This window comes from Silene latifolia, chromosome 6 (assembly GCF_048544455.1).
Source record: "Silene latifolia isolate original U9 population chromosome 6, ASM4854445v1, whole genome shotgun sequence".
Classification (NCBI taxonomy): domain Eukaryota; kingdom Viridiplantae; phylum Streptophyta; class Magnoliopsida; order Caryophyllales; family Caryophyllaceae; genus Silene; species Silene latifolia.
This window is the reverse complement of record NC_133531.1, coordinates 116,540,413-116,558,154: the sequence shown is the minus strand read 5'-3', so window position 1 is coordinate 116,558,154 and position 17,742 is coordinate 116,540,413. Positions and strand designations below refer to the sequence as shown.

Here is a 17,742-nt window from a genome sequence, read left to right as displayed (position 1 = left end):
TAGATTAATCCTAGCATAACACGTAGTTTAGCATGCATTAATGTCGAGGTAGAAATTTAATGTTAATTACATGTGAGAGCATACAAGCAACAATAAACAATACAATGAAGAAATACAATAAAGAAAATTACAATAATTACAATGGGTTAATTGATTTACGTCGAAAATACATTTAAAACGGATGATTTGGGAAAAGAAAGAATAAACGAATAAACTAACAGATTATTAGTGATATTACAAAAAATGTTAATTAATACGTAATTAATAAAGTAGGTCAAGGCAGAAACGGGAGTTCAGAGATGAAATTCAACCGAATAAAGCAAAGAAAGTGCGTCCTTTAGAAGAGGCGCAACAGCGTTGTTTGCGTCATTCTGACCAATTCCGGTGTGAAGCGAATTGCGTGTTGTTAATGTTAATTGGTGAATTTAATGCTTGATTATCGATATTTGACTCGGATAGAAGTGGATTAATATATTATTTACATGTGAATTGGTCATAAAAACAATAAAAGACGGTCTCAAATTAATTAGAACGAAATAATTACAAGATTAATGAATTATAAGATTAATGATACAAATTAACAAACTAATCAAACTAATTAGGTTAAACAGGTTATTAACGAAGAACCAATGATGATGACGATAAATAACAGATGCAAATATATCAACGATGAATTTCAGAGACTCAATATTGATGAATCGAACCTCTAAAAACCCGAATTGATTTAACGACGAAAACCCGCAAATATGAATTATAAGGGATTTAAGTCGGGAATTAAAAAGATGAATTAATCAATAGTGATTTACATGTTAAAATTATCATGCTAATAAAATATTGTGTCAATGAAATATGAACAATAAAAGACAAAAGAAAACAAACAGACGAACAAAAGACGAAGGAAGAAGAAAGGGAGCAGGAACTGCGGCAGCCTCAGGAAGAGGCGCAACAGGTGAATCGTCTCTTCGAAGAGGCGCAGCAGTTGCTGCAGTTGCTGCGTCCTTTCTCGACGTTTGTCCCATGTTAATTCGTAAAAAAGGTTTAAAACAAGGTTTTATAAATCGGTTTTGAATGTGTTTTCGACGTAAACCTTACAATAATAATTACAAAAATAAAGTACAATAATAAAAGAAGGGATTTACACACTCAGACTTACATGTTTGACGAAACGAGATTAACTAAGTTAACGTTTAGTGATTGCTCGACTCGAACGTACGACGAAAGTGCCCTCTAAGAGGAAATTAAACAAAGTTGATTGATGTGGAGTTGGTCAAATTGGTCGGTCATGCAAAACGAGGCTGGTACTCAGAAGGATCCGAGCTTACGTGGTCGAAAGTTCAAGCACGTAGACACCAAAAAGCAAGAGCGTGGTCTTAGAATGCAAAGGGAGAAGAGAAGGGCGGACACTCGCGTGAGAAATATGAGGACCGAAGGTCTATATTTATACTAATCACACGGAGGCATTAGGGTTTCGGAGAAACTTTGGAAGTGAATCTCGAAAATATTTGAAAATACGCAAAAAGGAACTGGGGAAGAGGCGCAGCAGCCACTGCGTCTCTTGGAAGAGGCGCAGCACCTGCTGCGTCCTTTCCCAAGTAGTTTCCTCCTGCGGAAGAAAGATTTCCGCGTTTCTATTATGGAATTGCGGTTTGATCTCAATTTCCATGATATTTTATATAATATTCCCGGGATATAATTTGTCAAAGAGATTAAAAGATTGAAAATATGGAATAGAAGTATCCGGAACATTCCAGAATATTCTGACTCAGCATTTTAAAACGATTATTAGAAAATGAAGACGGTTTTTGACCCGGACTCCAAATGTACTCTAATTACTGTCAAAACGACCGTATCGGCGCGTAGATGACGACTATGAGGTTGACACAAGTGTTTGAGCTATCACTTGACGATAAACTTACGAACTGTCATAAATCGTTCCGCGTACCAAACATGCGGCCCAATCATCACCGGGTGGCTTGCGCGAGGTGCAGAAATGAGGTATCTACACATACACTTCAATTGACTTAGTCCTTCCTTGTGGGTTCGGCCCTTACTGTCACTATATCACTATTTTTAGTGGTGTAGTTAAGTGAGAGATTATAAACTTACTTTGATTGGATACGACTTTTAACCCGTCAACAAGTCGTAACTCTTGTCTAAGATATCAGAAAAACGCGATTTTAGGGGGTAGATTACGTGTGCATTTCGTAATATGTCGTATTTTTTCGGATAATTCTCATGGTACCCCTTAAGTTTGTATTTTTTCCCCAAATGCCCCTACTTTTATCAAAAATGCCTTTAATTGCTCGTATCTCTTAGTCACAAGTTCATAAAGCCGCAATTTTTTTTTAAAATTGTAGATCTCGGATAGACAATTTTTTGAAAAAAAAAATCATTTTCTGCACATGTGATCAAATATTATAGTCGGACAAAGTTTCTTGAACGAACAAACTTTGATAGGTCGTAACTCTTGTCTACGATATTAGAAAAACGTGATTTTGTTTTTCAAATTGAAGATCTCGTAATAAAGACTATCAACATAGTAAAAGAATTCGCTGTTTTTCGATCTCGTAAGTCGTAACTAAGAGATGTTACCAAATACCAATTAAACTATTTTTTTTTTTTTTACAAAAGTAGGGGTATTTGCGGAATAGGTATGAATCCGACATATTACACACCTCTTTGCTATCAATCATATTCCAAGTCCCCATTTATCTACTTTCTCGTATGAAATATATGGGTCACGTTTATTTGTCAACCAACAATCATGAAGCAAATATAAATTTTGTTGTATACTCGTACGTAAATAAATGAAAAAACAAAGGATATAAATGAATGAAAGATCATCTCTAAATGTGTGAAGGAGAAAAACAAAGGAAGGTTTATGTTTGCATCATCGTAGTTGGAAGGATTCTGTCACTTGAAGCAGTGTTCATACATAATTACTTTTTTACATATACAGACTTTACTCTTTCACATATACTTTTTCATTAACTTTTCATATTATACCCTTTTTGTCCTAAACCTAACAATTAATTCTTATACGCACTTTCCCCTAAACTCTAAATATTTGAATAATGGATCGTAACTCTCCAATTAGTAAAGTAATTTAGTGGTTTAGCAACTATTGATTTGTTTTGTTGAAATTATTAGGGTTTATTAATGAAATTAATGTGTGGAGATTTTTCTGAAGTATCAATTAGAGTTTATGGTTAGTGAAAGGTGTGGTGGTTACAGTGACTAGGCTAGTGTGCGGTGTTTTGGGTTGTGGGTTGGTGGAAGTTTTGGTGCGAATTGATAGTGGTGACGGTAGTGCGCATGTATGTCTACTAAAATGGGAGATCGATAATTCAATATGATTCTGATTCTGATTGTAATGAACGCCTCTATTGCCTTTAAAAAATCATGCCATTCAAGACATAATCACAAGAAATTAACAGACATTATCTACCCATCAAAGACGAAATTCTAGGAAAATGGAAACTGATGCAGCAATTAGTAATTACGAAACCATGGTACATCATTACAATCTTTTACTAATGGCCGAAGCATGGTTGGCCGGAGCACGGTTTGACGAAAGGTCAGACAAAGTGGTTGCCGGAAGAAGGTTAAAGAAAATAATTGTTGTGGCCTGTGGGGAGGAAAAAATGAGAAGGGTAAACCGGTAAAATGCGTATATGAAAGAGTAAAATCTGTATGTGAAAAAGCACAACCCACTTCATATACGCCAAAAGTAGTACATATGAGCCTATTAGTTTTCACAAATTCTCTTTCGTAAGCAAAATTTCATTACAAATAGAGATTATAGTTGTGATACATTTTGAAGCTACGGAATATAACAAGGCTAATATCAGATACGCAAATTTGGATTACACTCGGACACCAACACATTCTATTCTACGGATACTTATTTCGTTTTCGGTGTGTCAAGGTGATTGAAGCTTCAAGTATTCGACACGACATGACGTGACGTTTTAACTTCAATGAGGAGAGCGTATTAATTACAGCTTTTGATTCAACTACGTGGCAATACATCCAACATAAACAAGAAAACTGCAATTTCTTGTATAATATCACCAGTTACATAGTCCGAAATGTACAATAATTTTTTCTTTACGAGAATCAATGGGATCTGTTTGAATCATAAAATCTATATACATCATGCCAAAGTTCAACTTACAAGTTTACATACATAAAGAAGGCGAAAGACAAAAGGCAACAAACACCATCTACAAATAACAAATCTTGTATGGACGATATAACTGTAACAACCGTCACTCATTCATAAATAATATTCCTCACTTAATTCAATGTCTCTATTCGAGAGACTGTCTCGTGTAAGAATTGTGATCAACAGATTTGATCACACTTCAATATAGAAAAACGAAAATGTCGAGAACCATAATAAGTTCATACCAGAAATGTAAGTGTTGCTGTCAGTGATCAAGCTTTTGCTGCTGTTGTATGTTAATTAGCTTATAGTATGCTCCATTCTTGTTCGCAACAAGACTTGAATGAGTCCCTTGCTCTGTAATTTTACCATCCTGTATAACTGATATTACGTCCGAATTTTTTATGGTTGACAGCCTATGTGCCACAACAATAGTGGTTCTATTCTTCATTACCCTATCCAGAGCTTGTTGCACAATTCGCTCTGACTCCATGTCAAGCGCGCTAGTGGCTTCATCTAGTAGCAATATGGCCGGATTCTTTAGAACTGCCCTAGCGATAGCCACTCTTTGCTTTTGACCCCCGGAAAGTTGAACCCCCCTCTCCCCGACTTTGGTATGGTATCCCTCAGGAAGGGAACTTATGAAATTATGTGCATTTGCGAGTTTAGCAGCTTCAACTACCTCGGACTCGGTAGCTCCTTCTTTCCCATACATGATGTTTTCGTAGATGGAAGTAGCAAATAAAGCCGGTTCTTGTTGGACTAGACCTATGTGTTTTCTGAGAGATTTTAGCTTCAACTTCTTCAAATCCTTTCCTGCAATGAAATTCGTAGAAAAAAAAAACAAAACAATAATTTAACAAATGATGCAAGAAAAAGGTGTTGCTAAACACAGATAAGACCGTAACCAAACCTGAATAGCCTAACCTGAGACCATCATAGTACAACAGCTAACTCGAGATTTACCTGGACTGTGTAATTGAGATGGACCTTAAAATGACAGTGACTTTAACCTAATGCCCCCAATTATTCTCAACTTTCCACAAGACAAAGAAAACCTTAGAAAAAGCCACCCAAAATGGACTGACCCAGACCAAATGACCCAACCAGTAACCAAATAACCCAAAATGACCCACCTGATCTGAAATGGCCCAACAATATCAAACTAAAAACAAACCCAAATCCGAAATGGCCCGCACAATCCAAAGTGCAACACGTAAATAGTTCCACCTGACCTGAACTGATCTGACACAAATGAACTGTTTGCCACGTCCAAGTGTTGATACACAATTACTATAATAGCAATGACTATTTCTGCAAGATCCATCAACAACATTACCCTAGCGCCTCAAGGGCCCCCACGAATTGCGGAGTAAGGGGGATCGGATGTACGCAACCTTACCATTGTGAGGCTGTTTCCGCAAGACCCGTAGTCCTTTACAACAACAAAAAAAAAAAAAAAAAAAAAAAACATTTCCATATGAACAAGGATCTAACGAGCAAACATAATATGAAATTGGCTTACCATCGACCATCACTTTTCCTGCTGTTGGGTCATAAAATCGGAGAATGAGAGAAATGACCGAACTTTTGCCAGAGCCACTCTGCCCCACCAGTGCCATACTTTGTCCTGCCTTGACTTTGAGATTAAAGTCTTTGAAAACTACCACGTCTGGCCTAGATGGATAGCTAAATTCAACTTCCCGCAGCTCAACTGATCCTTCAACTTTGGATAGCTCTTCTCCCGAATCCCCTTTAATCTCAGTTGTTCGGTCAAGTACCTCAAATACTGATTCAACCATTTGGTTTCCTTTAAAAAGATCCGGAGCCATTGCCAAAGTTTCACCCATGGCTAATGCAGTAACAATCAAAACCATAAAGCATTTCATGACTGATTTGAACCCAGCAAGTCCCCTCCCCATCAGAACAGATCCATACCTGGACACGTTAACCTGGTTAGCTATCAAACATAACCTCAGCTAAATATGACTGATACAACAACAACAACAACATCAGAGCCTTAATCCCAAAATGATTTGGGGTCCCACCCTTTCCAACCGTACCAAAAATGCGAATAAAAAAAAGGGAAGATGAAAAACAAAAAGGGAGAACGAAAATGTAATGGAAAGTCAAGGTGAACTTAGGGGTTTTAAAATCGAATTCTGTCTTTCTTTTATAAAAACTTAAAATTTAAATCGAGAGAAAAGATTAAAACGAAATGACCAGGTCCAAAGGGACCCACCCAGAATGATTAATTTAAAAGTAGCCTCACTTTTATATGCATCAAATAACAATTTCTTTAATAAAATGACTTTAAAATGACCCAACTCAGACATGATTGACGTTTAACCATTAGCCCGACAATGACTTTTTAACACCGCACTCAAACGGAGTAGAACCAAAAAACGACAAGACCCAACCCGACTGCCAAATCTAAAGTATTGAGCATTGATAATCCAGAAACCTTTACCATAAAGCAAGGCCATAAGACGAAAAGATGAAGAACTGGGCGACGCCATAAAAAATTCCAGCAATCTGTCCACGTGTAAATGAACGTTTTGAAGGCTCAACAAGCTCACGGGCGTACAAGTCAAGAACTTTTTCTTCCGCACAGAAGGCAGCAACTGTGCGGATGTTGCCAACAGCTTCACCAGCAAGCTTATTCGCACCGAGGTATGCTTTGCTCAAGTTGCCACCATATCCTTGCATGAAGAGTTTCTACAAGGACATAACGCGGAATTATAAGCCGCGATACATGTCTACACCTCTTTAGATTTATAGCAGAATGAAGACTGAGATTGACTCCACTTAAAGAGCCGAACTGGTTTTTAGCATGGTACACAGTGACATGAGTATGGAATTCCTACCCAACCCTTACCCATCTGACAGTTATTCTAAAAGAGAAAAAAAGGGAGATTCGCATAAAAAAAGTAGTGGAATAGACTGATTATGAAGCATTTAGTAGGATATACTCCGTATTAAATGATTCTAAATCCTTATTTTTCGAACATCTATCCTTAAAATACAAGAATTAAGGATATATTTTGTATTGGGGAAGTTCCCCACACAGGTAACCTCATTTTAGGACAAAATTGCCATGTCTGAAAAATGGCCTTGTTCAATCCAACACTAGGATATGAACCCAAGGCCTACACCCGCACATGAGTCCAAGTAATACAGACTGGAGAGCATACCTCGCTGATGTGTCCACTGATAATTAAAGGGTACATCGCAAGTACAACAAGAGTTAATCTCCAATTCAAAATGAAGGCAATAATGAAGGCAGTGACGACAAATCCACAGTTGAGGAGTAAAATTGTTGATCGATCAACAACGATGGATCTCAGCAATATCGAATCACTTTCAAGACGAGATGAAAGAGATGAACTAGAGTTCCTTGAGTCATCAAACCAACCAATTTCGTTTCTCAATATAGCTGCAAATTAAGAGAGTGCATTTATGAACAAATAGTTGCAAAAAAAATAAACCATAGAAAAAAGATGATGTAAGGTTCAAATAAACAGAAGTCCTGTGTGTTTCAATATAAATAAAAATGGATTTTCATAAATAAATAAAAGAAGTTTTAAGTTTATTCGTGTGAACTGTAAAAGATATCAAGGTTGAAAACATGGTCATATGAATTACCAGAAAACATCATCTGTCGCACTCGAAGAGTAAGTCGTTCTCCCATGATCCCAAAGCAGGAATGAGCAAAACCATGAGTAAAGATGGCTGCTACAGAACCTCCACAAAATAGAAGAGCAATCTTCTTGACTTCCCTCTTTGTGACATCCCACTCCGTGTAAAATGACACAAGAGCCTGAGTGACCCCGAGAGCAAAAAGAGGCATTTCGGCTCCTGCCATAAAACAGCATATGGAACCAAACACTCCATACCTCCAGTCAGGCCCTAGCAAGGAGAGAAGCCTTCCCCATGTGACCTTTGTTCTTTTCACTGGTTCTGCTTCATCTTCTCTAACAGAAACTTTATCAGAACGAAAACTGGCACCAACACTTGCACTACGTGATAGTTCCCGAGAATACTTAATGCTGCAATTTTAAATAACAAGTTTACTGCAAGATTCCTTACAAGTGTTACAACATACATACAGTTACAATTGGGCCTGTCTCTACCCAAAACTGCAAACCCGATTCAACCCATTGTTAAGGTCATAACACATAAAGCGTGACTCATACGTCGTAACCCAAAATGACTCATAAATTTAGGTCCAATCTCAGATTCGTTTTGATAGAAATAAAAAGAAAACTATGCAAACTTTATGAGTTTGAATTTTAGAATTTTATACTATAAATTAAATAGTACCCCGTATTAACTATATCATAATATTAAGTATTAACATAAACTTGGCACGTATTTATAAATATGAGGGTTTATAAAATAAATATAACATTCATAATGGTAAGTATTTTTTTACTAAATATGGTATACCCAACTACATCCATATGGACCGAACCCATATTTTTTGACCAAATATCAAACCGGTATTGATCCGACCTACCTATCCTGTGTGACTTCAGGCTGGGTCATTTGCGTTGATAATTATCGAATCACTCTGGGTTGGGTCATTTCGCGCCGGGTCGTTTTGGGTCATTGCGGGTCTATAGGGTCACTCTAAGTCGGGTTACTTTAGGCCGGGTCATTTTCGGGTCGGGATAGTTTAGGTCTATCGGCCAAGTTCAAGTCACACTTTTCAAGTCGCTTTTCGGGTGACTGGTCAGCCTTATCGGATCGGGTTATTCAGTTTGGCTCAGCTTTGCGGGGCAAATCTAGGAGAATGTGAAGACCTAATTATATCAAAAAATTTCAATTACCTCAAAGGTCGTCCAGTGGTTGGTCCAAAGGAAGGGAACTTTGATAAAGAGGCTGTCTCTTGGAGTTGGATAAGCGACAAATAGGCACTCTCTGGGTTTGAAATAAGCTCATCGTGACTTCCAGTTTCTACTACTCTTCCTCCTTGGACAACAGCTATTACATCTGCATTCCGTATCGTGGACAGTCGATGTGCCACAATTACAGTTGTTCGGCCTACCATGACACGATCAAGTGCATCCTGGACACTCTTCTCAGATTCGGCATCAAGTGCACTAGTAGCTTCATCAAGTAGCAGTATCGATGGATTCTTCACTATTGCACGTGCAATTGCAATCCTTTGTTTCTGACCGCCAGACAACTGTATTCCTCTCTCACCCACCTGCAAGGCTACATTAGTTCCACAATGGAAAAGAAGAGACTGCTTTACCATGTCTGTTGGACACATAAAACTATAAAAACAACAATCATCACCTAGTTAACCAATAAAAATGAATCAGTTATTGCTTTGTTAGGCAGACATTAATTCTGTCAAGGCCAACTATAAACTGGGTTTTGATCCTGAAAAGGTAATCCTCCCGCTGTTGCAGACATATGTGTGAGTGGTCAATTTGATAAAGATTAACAAAAGAAATCTGAGCTTCCTGTCCAAGTGGTCCACGTGCAGGGATTGGACGGGGTACTAAAGGGCAGTTACGTAGTTCACCAAATGCCTATGCAAATGATCTACTTGCACATGACCTCGCAAAGGAAGTGAAAGGTATTTCTGTATCTCCTAGTACCAAAAAGTAGAAGATATTTCCGAATCGACACAGCACAAAAAAATGATTGATATTTCTAAATTGGAGGGAGTATGTATTATTAAATGCTATCTGTATCCCATCAAGTTTTATAATGTATAAATATTGTGCTGCCTTGTTCAGATGAACAGTCACGTTGAGTACCTGAGTGTCATATCTTTCTGGTAAGTTATTGATGAAAGATATGGCTTCTGACAGTTTAGCAGCACGAGTGATCTCATCAAGCGTAGCATCTTCTTTTCCATAGAGAATGTTTTCTCTGATAGTTGTTGCAAAAAGTGCAGGCTCTTGATTGACAAGACTAATCTGATGCCTTAGCCATTTCAGATCCAGCTCCTTAATATCAGCCCCATCCAAAAGAATATGCCCAGCAAGTGGCTCATAGAAGCGTTCAATCAATGAAATCGCTGTGCTCTTGCCGGATCCACTTTCACCAACTAGAGCAACAATTTTTCCTGCTGGAATATCCAGGCAGAAATTGTCGAAGATTTTTGCTTCAGGACGTGATGGATAGCTAAAAAAAACATCCTTAAATTGGATATGACCATCCACTTTATTTAGTTTTTGACCTGTTATTGAGTTAACTTTGCTAACTTTAGCTCTCTCTATCATCTTGAATATCGGATATGCCGCCACTCTAGCTCGAAGGAATGCAGATATATCAGGAGCAGCCTGCCCCAGTGATCTGATACATGAATTAGAGAAGTGTTATGCAGCTCAAATGACACAAAAATTTAATAGTTTAATTAACACATTGTATAGAGATTACAAGTAGTTCAAAGTATACTTTAATATATATTGAAAGTTTGGTTATCTGAGAATAATAATTCAGTATCCTAGAACTTTTTATCTTACCTAAAAGAAAGAATAAGCATTTATGCCAAGAAACTTCATAATATTTAAAATCATTACAAGTAGTTCAAAGTATACTTTTTTTTGGTTTTAGTTATTAAATTTGTGTATGTAGAACACTGAGAAACGGCTTTACAGAACTACAAGATATTAGCTGCCTATGGGTAGAAGTTTCAGTTAAATATATTTTTCAGGAATCATGAGCCTCTTCTAATTCTTTGTTTCTAGTTTTCTTTTTCAATGGATCATTATTTGAGAAAATTACTTCATCAAGCAAAATGCTTTGAAGGATGTACATTTAGACAAAAGGAGGAACTTAGCATATAGTCTAAGGAAAGAAAATGCATAGTTTAACAATAACTGTGTTTTAGTAAGAAGAGTGATATGACAAACACTCAAATACAATTTGTAAACTTGTCAACACTAGTTACCAAATACCGACTTACAGGCCAGCGATAACAACATTGAGCATGGTGGTGAAAGAATCTCCTCCATTAGCAAGATCCTTGTGAACAACAATGCTAGTGAACCAGACAAGCAAAGCCCAGGAAAGAAACAGCACAGAGTGCAGCGTCCCCATACCCAAACCCTTGGCAACTCCTCCTTTCATCCCATATTTGTATGTTTTCATTAGAGCTTCTTTATAGGAATTCACGGCTCTTTCCTCTCCAACAAAGGCTTGAACCGTCCTCACATTTGCAATCACCTACACATAGCAAGTTGTCAACGGTGATGAAGTATCTTTGCAATTCAAATTACAGGAATACCAAATAAAACCACATCGAATTGTAACACATGCACAAGAATTAACAGCAAAAAAAAAAAAAGATATACAAACTGTATAATTAGATTCAAATAACTGATGGTGAGACGTTGACTGAACTACAAAGGAACCCACCCAATGTACATAATATGTACATAAGAGGAACCACGCGAAGCAAACAAGTCATTGAGCAAAAACTACTAACTCTATTTCTATGTAGATATATGATTGTGTAGCTAATCATTGCATAACTAGTATAGATTACAACGACATCACTCGAATGCCTCAATTGATGATAGGAGATCTCTAGTCCACAGGTTTATAAACTAGACTCCCTCACTCTCACTCTAAATCTACTGATGTGGGAGAATGCCCCAGTACACACACGGGAAGAGACCTCAATAATTACTAAACTTAGAAAGGAGACAATTAATCCGGGATAAATTTGGAGGGAAAATGGAACAATAAAAGTGAAATTAAGGCAGCAGTTAAAACATTCATAATCAAGCAATGCAAATAACATGGTAAGTAGTGTAGATGTTAACAGACCTCTTCAGCGATTTCACCGGCTTTAACGTATGATTTCCGCACCCTGGCGATGAGACCGGTTGCGACAAAAGCATAAATGCCACCAGCAAGAGCAATTGCAGGTAGAATAGAGAGGGTAACCAAACTTATTTGCCATACTCTTGCAAAACCAATTGCAAATCCGCCTATAAACCTGCTTATATAATGCAATATTTTCCCAACCTGCAATTTATTTAAACATACATTATTCCCCAATCTAGGAGAAAACAAAAAACCCTAAAAAAGTTACAGCATTTCGATTACATGGTCATTGAATTCTATAAAATAAGCAAATGAATTGAAATTGAAAACTAGATTTACCAGCGTAGTAGAAGTATTCCATCTTTAGGAATCTTTCGAACTCATAATTATAGAATTACGACTAATTACGATTACAAAGGTTTTTCTTGTCTGATTTTTAGGGAAGTTAGGGTTTGGAACTTGGAAGGTGTTTACCGTTAACTGAATGGTAGATGGCGCGTAAACCCCTTATTTAACCCATCCAGGCATCCACTCTTTTACGGTCAATAAATTACTTCGCATCGTCTACATTTTTACCCAAAAACACTCCCAAGTCCCATCACTTTGTCATACAGAAACGACTTCATGTTCAATCAACTCTCGTCCACAACAAATCGATCAAGCAAGTAACTTATAAATTAGCCGATTATATTAAAAAAATTTGATAAATTAGCTAAAAAAGTAGCATTAAAAGGCCAAGGGCTAAGGCTATTTTTTGCAAAAATAATTGAATACGGAAAAGTTAGCTTAAATCTTACTATAATAATCTCCAATTATAGAGTAAAAGAAATGTTTGTAAATTTTAAAAGTTTCAAGTTAGTTGATCAACTATTGGATAGTTTCATATGAATTAGCTTAGTTTGAGCAACTAGCTTCGTGGAGCTAATACTCCCTCCATTCAACTCCACAAGGCCATTATGTTTTATCACGTTTGTCAACGCGACTTTTACTCGGCAAATATCTTTAGTTACGTATTTACAAAAATTATAAAAGTTGGATATTTTTAATGTACTCTTAAAGACGAATCAAATAAGATCTCACATGAATATATTCACTTATGTATCGAGAAAAAATTGAAGTTGAATGTCCGCTTGTGAATAGTGTGCAAAAGAAATAATGGCTTTGTGGAGTTGAATGGAGGGAGTAGCTCATATAGTCACATGGACTCATAAAGAGATACGAGTATATGTCAATCAAATAAATGTATTTGGGGTCGTTTAAGCAACGACATTTATTGTTTAACCATTGGAGAGTTTGTAGCTTAAAAGTGATGATGTTGAAAGTTAATTAGGCTTTTTTTTTGTTATAGGAAAGTTAATTAGTATGGGTGTAGTAAATAGATCGATTACCGATGGAGATTTGAAGATGCTCTAAAGGTAACTAAAATGATTATATTAAAATTGTTTGATAATTAATTGAAACAATAGTTGTACATATAATTCGAGAAATTATTGACCAATAAAATTGAATCGAATTAAACAGAATATGAATTTATAAATGTTAAACTGAATTGACATAAACAAAACTGAATTGAATTAAGAACAACTAATTTAAGGTCAACTCATTCACTATTCTAATTGTGGAAAATATAACCTAGCATCCAACCAAAGGTAAGTGCATTTTTATTTCTAGAAAAGAAAAAGTAATGTAGACCCACCACACCTCGCCTCACCTCAATGGCATTAATTTTGAAGCCAAAAAATTCATGCCAAGATAATTGTAGTAGGGTTTGCATTAATTTCATGTCCTCTACACGACGTACTACACCTAAACTCTTTTTTGTGGTTACACATGCAATTGCCTCAAACAAAATAGCTGCCATCCAAGATACGATAAATTGTATCCAAAAGGACCATAACTATATATATTGTGGTGGATATACATTTATAATTTCACAACTACCCCAACAAATATTTCAAACAGAAGACCTCCTTGAGACGGTCATTCTCATTTGAAGGTTTTAGATGGATATATGTGACTCACTTACAGTTAAATGTAACTCGGTTTATATGGCAACATTTTCCATAAAAATTATCACATAAGGTTGTCTGAAAGCTTCAGAGGAATAGTCCTTCTGAAACGAGAATTAATGTATTTCAAATAATGTAAAAATGCAATATTTAATTATTTAAATTTAGTTAGGTGGCGTAGACTTAAAATTGAACTATATCAAATAAAAAACGTACACGTACTATTCTGTATTAATTAATTAATTCACTATTGCAACTGCTTAATAAATCACCTAAAAACAGAAGAAAATGGACACAAGAATATTTCCTTGAAAGATATTGAGTAGCTAAAAATGTCAAAATGCTTTACTATTGGAAGCAACTTCAAGTGGGCAATTCATTATTCAATTCGATTTGTAATGTTGAATAATTAATCGATCAACAATTATTGAGTTATATCACCAATTATAAGCTCACGATATCCTTATCTAGACGTGAGATGAGACTATTTTCTACTCAACTTATTATTTTTAATCAATTATAAGCTCACACTATTATTTAATTATCTTATATACCATAAAAATCAAATGATAGCGAGTTTAACTAGTAAAATCATGATTAATAATACTCATGTTATGCGTTTGAATTCTCTCGACATTGTATTTACCTTCGGCCAACATCTTCTTTTCGTGTACTTAAACAAAATACGAAGTACATATATAGCAAAAATAAGATAGCCTATTTTTTCGGGCAACTTTTTTTTTTTTACGTCTACTAAAACTCGACACCCGAATGAAAAACCGAATATCTGAACCCAGTTTAATGTAGTAATTCAAGTCAAGTTCTCAACTTATTTAGCCCTACTAAACCCATTTATTTCGAGAAGAGATTATGTTTTAAATTAGTGATTTGATGTAAATGAAAAAATAATAGAGTAATTATTACCTTCTCAGAAATAGCATCTTGAACAACCAGAATATCAGTAGTGATGGCATTAATAACCTCTCCTGTAGAAGCCTCTGTATCAAAGAGAGTGATATCTTGACTCAACATTGCTCTTAAATATGCCATCCTCATCTTTGCTGCTTGCCTTTCTCCAGTGTACATCCAACATGCCACCTCTATAATTTTTATTATCATTAATTAAATGTACCACTAAATAAACTACTCTTTTCATCTTAATCATTTATTTATCTTTTACTAACATATCCTTTACAAATAATATAAAAGGTTAAAAAAAATAACTGAGACGGAAAAAAAAAATGAAACAATAGTGGATTAGACAGTAGTCATTACTTACCAACCCATGAAGAAAACAGTATTACTACACTGAGATAAACAAAATCCAAGGAATACTGCAAAAAAATTAAGTTTAGTATTAGGAATGTACGTACAATTCAGTAGATAGTGTAATGCAAAAGTATCGTAATTAACTCAGTGTCTCAAAGCCTCTCGTCCGGCCATGATCGATAAACAAGAGTAGTTAGAATTACAAAGAGACTCTTTCTGAATAATATTATTACTTGTAATAATTGACAAATATGTACCTTGGCAACATCATGAGAAGTTTCTCTAGGAAAAAGGTAGGCAACACCAATGAGATTAATCAATTTGCCAAAGAATATAAAGAAAACGGGGACAGAAGCTCCATGGATAATGGCACCAATTGAACCAGCAAACATGAGAAAATAATCTAATGGATCAGCATAAGAGAACAATTTTGAAAAGGGCACTTTATTTTCTTTATTATTATTTTTATTATTTTTTACTTCTTCTTCCTTTATATTCTCAACCTCCTCGAACTCCTCGCCATTCGAATTCCTCTCTTGTAATTGAATATTCATTTTCTTTTTTTGTAATATCGAAATAAAATTAATTAGAACGAGTTTATCTGATATATCGTCAGACGGAAAATTAGGGGGTATGGGCAAGTTTATTAGGGGGGGGGGGGGGGGGGATATTATTAGGATATAATTAAAGGGAAGAATAATAATATAGAGTCATAAGTGGTAGTAGTGAGTGTTTTAGTAGAAAAAAAGGAGGGAAGTTAGAAGGTAGTAAGTAGTAGTTGGGAGAAAGGAGGCGTCATTTAAAGTGAAGGGCATAAACACAACATAACTGCATGGCTAACTACACAACTGTAAACTCACTGTTTGACTGTGTCCTAAGATGTGGGTGTGGGTGTGCTTGGATTTTCTGGCTTTCTTACTGAATTACTGCAGTTTCTAGCAACTATGTTCTTAAATTGACGTACCAATAAAGTTTTGGCATTTTAGCCTTTAACGAGAGTGAAATTGTTTGTTGAATGATTTCAGTTGGGTGCATTGATTTAACAAAAATATTAGCATATCATTCTCGTGTGTGGTTTGAATAATGTTTAATTGCTTTGTGTTGTCTTTTCTCTTTAATACCGAGTATACAAGTAAAATGGTCAATAACATAGACAATCTAGAGCCAAGACATGTCACTTGTGTTTTTACAATAGTCAATAGATGTCCTCAAATATTAATAGACATAATATTTTTATTTTTGAAAATGTCCTCAATTGGAACCTTGGGAGTTGGGATGGTAATTGTCCTGATATAACAGAAACTAGTTGCATGTAAAGTCAAACAACCAAGGACGTCTACCAATAATCCAAGGTTTCGAATAAGTTATATAATTCACGAGTAACCTTATTAGCTAAATTACTAATAAAATCCAATCAATGAAAACAAACTAACAATTGGACTTAATAGAAACATCATCTGAAAATAAATGAAAACTGCTCTTCCTCTCTTATCTTACGTATTATATTGATGATTATTTGACTTCGCTGACCAATTTATTCACCTACCAATCTCTCAAATCCAACAATCGCCATAGCCTCTCTCAAACCAAGCACCACCACAAAAACCTCTATGTCACGAACCGACCATATCTCATTTTATGGAAGGTGATCCACAACAACACAATAGATCGATCCCTTTCAATCCTTTTCGATCAGTCACAACAAAGCATGTGTTAACTTCATTTCTACCCAAACATCCATATTGCTAATTTTGATCACCCTCTCCGTCAGAGCTCTCTACTTCACTGTATTCTACACCCCTTCGCCTTCCATGTACTATATATCAAAGTGTCCTCCCTCCTATTTAGTTTCGGTCCACCTCGACCCACATCCCTTTCACTTGCCGCATATCAACGGAGTTCGTGTCCTTATTCTTAAAAATCTTCAACTTGTGCACCTCTAGTAAAGCGGCATGGCCAGAACTAGGTCATAAATCGTGCCCTCTCCTTCTTCCAATCCACCATGCTTCGACAACACTTTCAAAACCTTTGTTATCTCTCTGCCCAGTCAAACCTCCTCTGCCACCCATTCTCACCTCGAGCATGAGAGATACTTACTCCATAACCTATGAGATTAGGTCTACACCTAGTTGGCGATGCTTTATGGCACAATGGCCGGAAATTAAAAGGAGCATAATCCCCGGAATCACAAGAAACCTCAAAATACAACTCTCATTGTAAGAGTTGTCATCATTTTTCCCTTGATATTAAAAAAATTTAACGATAATTAATAAGTTGATAACGTCTCAACGGGTCATCAATGATTGGATGCTCTCGTTATAAACCATTCATCCGGGAGGATCTAGGTTCAATTTCGTTTATTTGTTGCAAATTTTCCAAATCTGTATTTTCTTATTTTTGTACCAAAACCTTCCTTGTCTAATTCACAAATAGCCCCAATGATATCCAATTTATGTATAAGACGATTTTACACATGTACTGTTAAGATAATAGCCTATAGTA

The 17,742-nt window shown here is 36.0% G+C and overlaps 1 protein-coding gene across 1 annotated transcript; it reads right to left on the bottom strand.

Annotated features, from left to right (window-relative positions):
- Positions 1 to 4,038: 4,038 nt before the first annotated feature.
- LOC141587143 (ABC transporter B family member 2-like) lies at positions 4,039 to 16,329 on the bottom strand. Its single transcript, XM_074408582.1, has 12 exons — positions 15,498 to 16,329; positions 15,251 to 15,305; positions 14,896 to 15,071; positions 11,963 to 12,163; positions 11,097 to 11,356; positions 9,943 to 10,483; positions 9,001 to 9,380; positions 7,814 to 8,217; positions 7,363 to 7,604; positions 6,639 to 6,886; positions 5,694 to 6,106; positions 4,039 to 4,984 (listed from the first exon to the last, which is right to left on the bottom strand). The coding sequence occupies exons 1-12, from the start codon at positions 15,792 to 15,794 to the stop codon at positions 4,434 to 4,436; spliced, it is 3,768 nt and encodes a 1,255-aa protein (XP_074264683.1). The 5' UTR covers positions 15,795 to 16,329; the 3' UTR covers positions 4,039 to 4,433.
- Between the last annotated feature and the right edge of the window lie 1,413 nt (positions 16,330 to 17,742).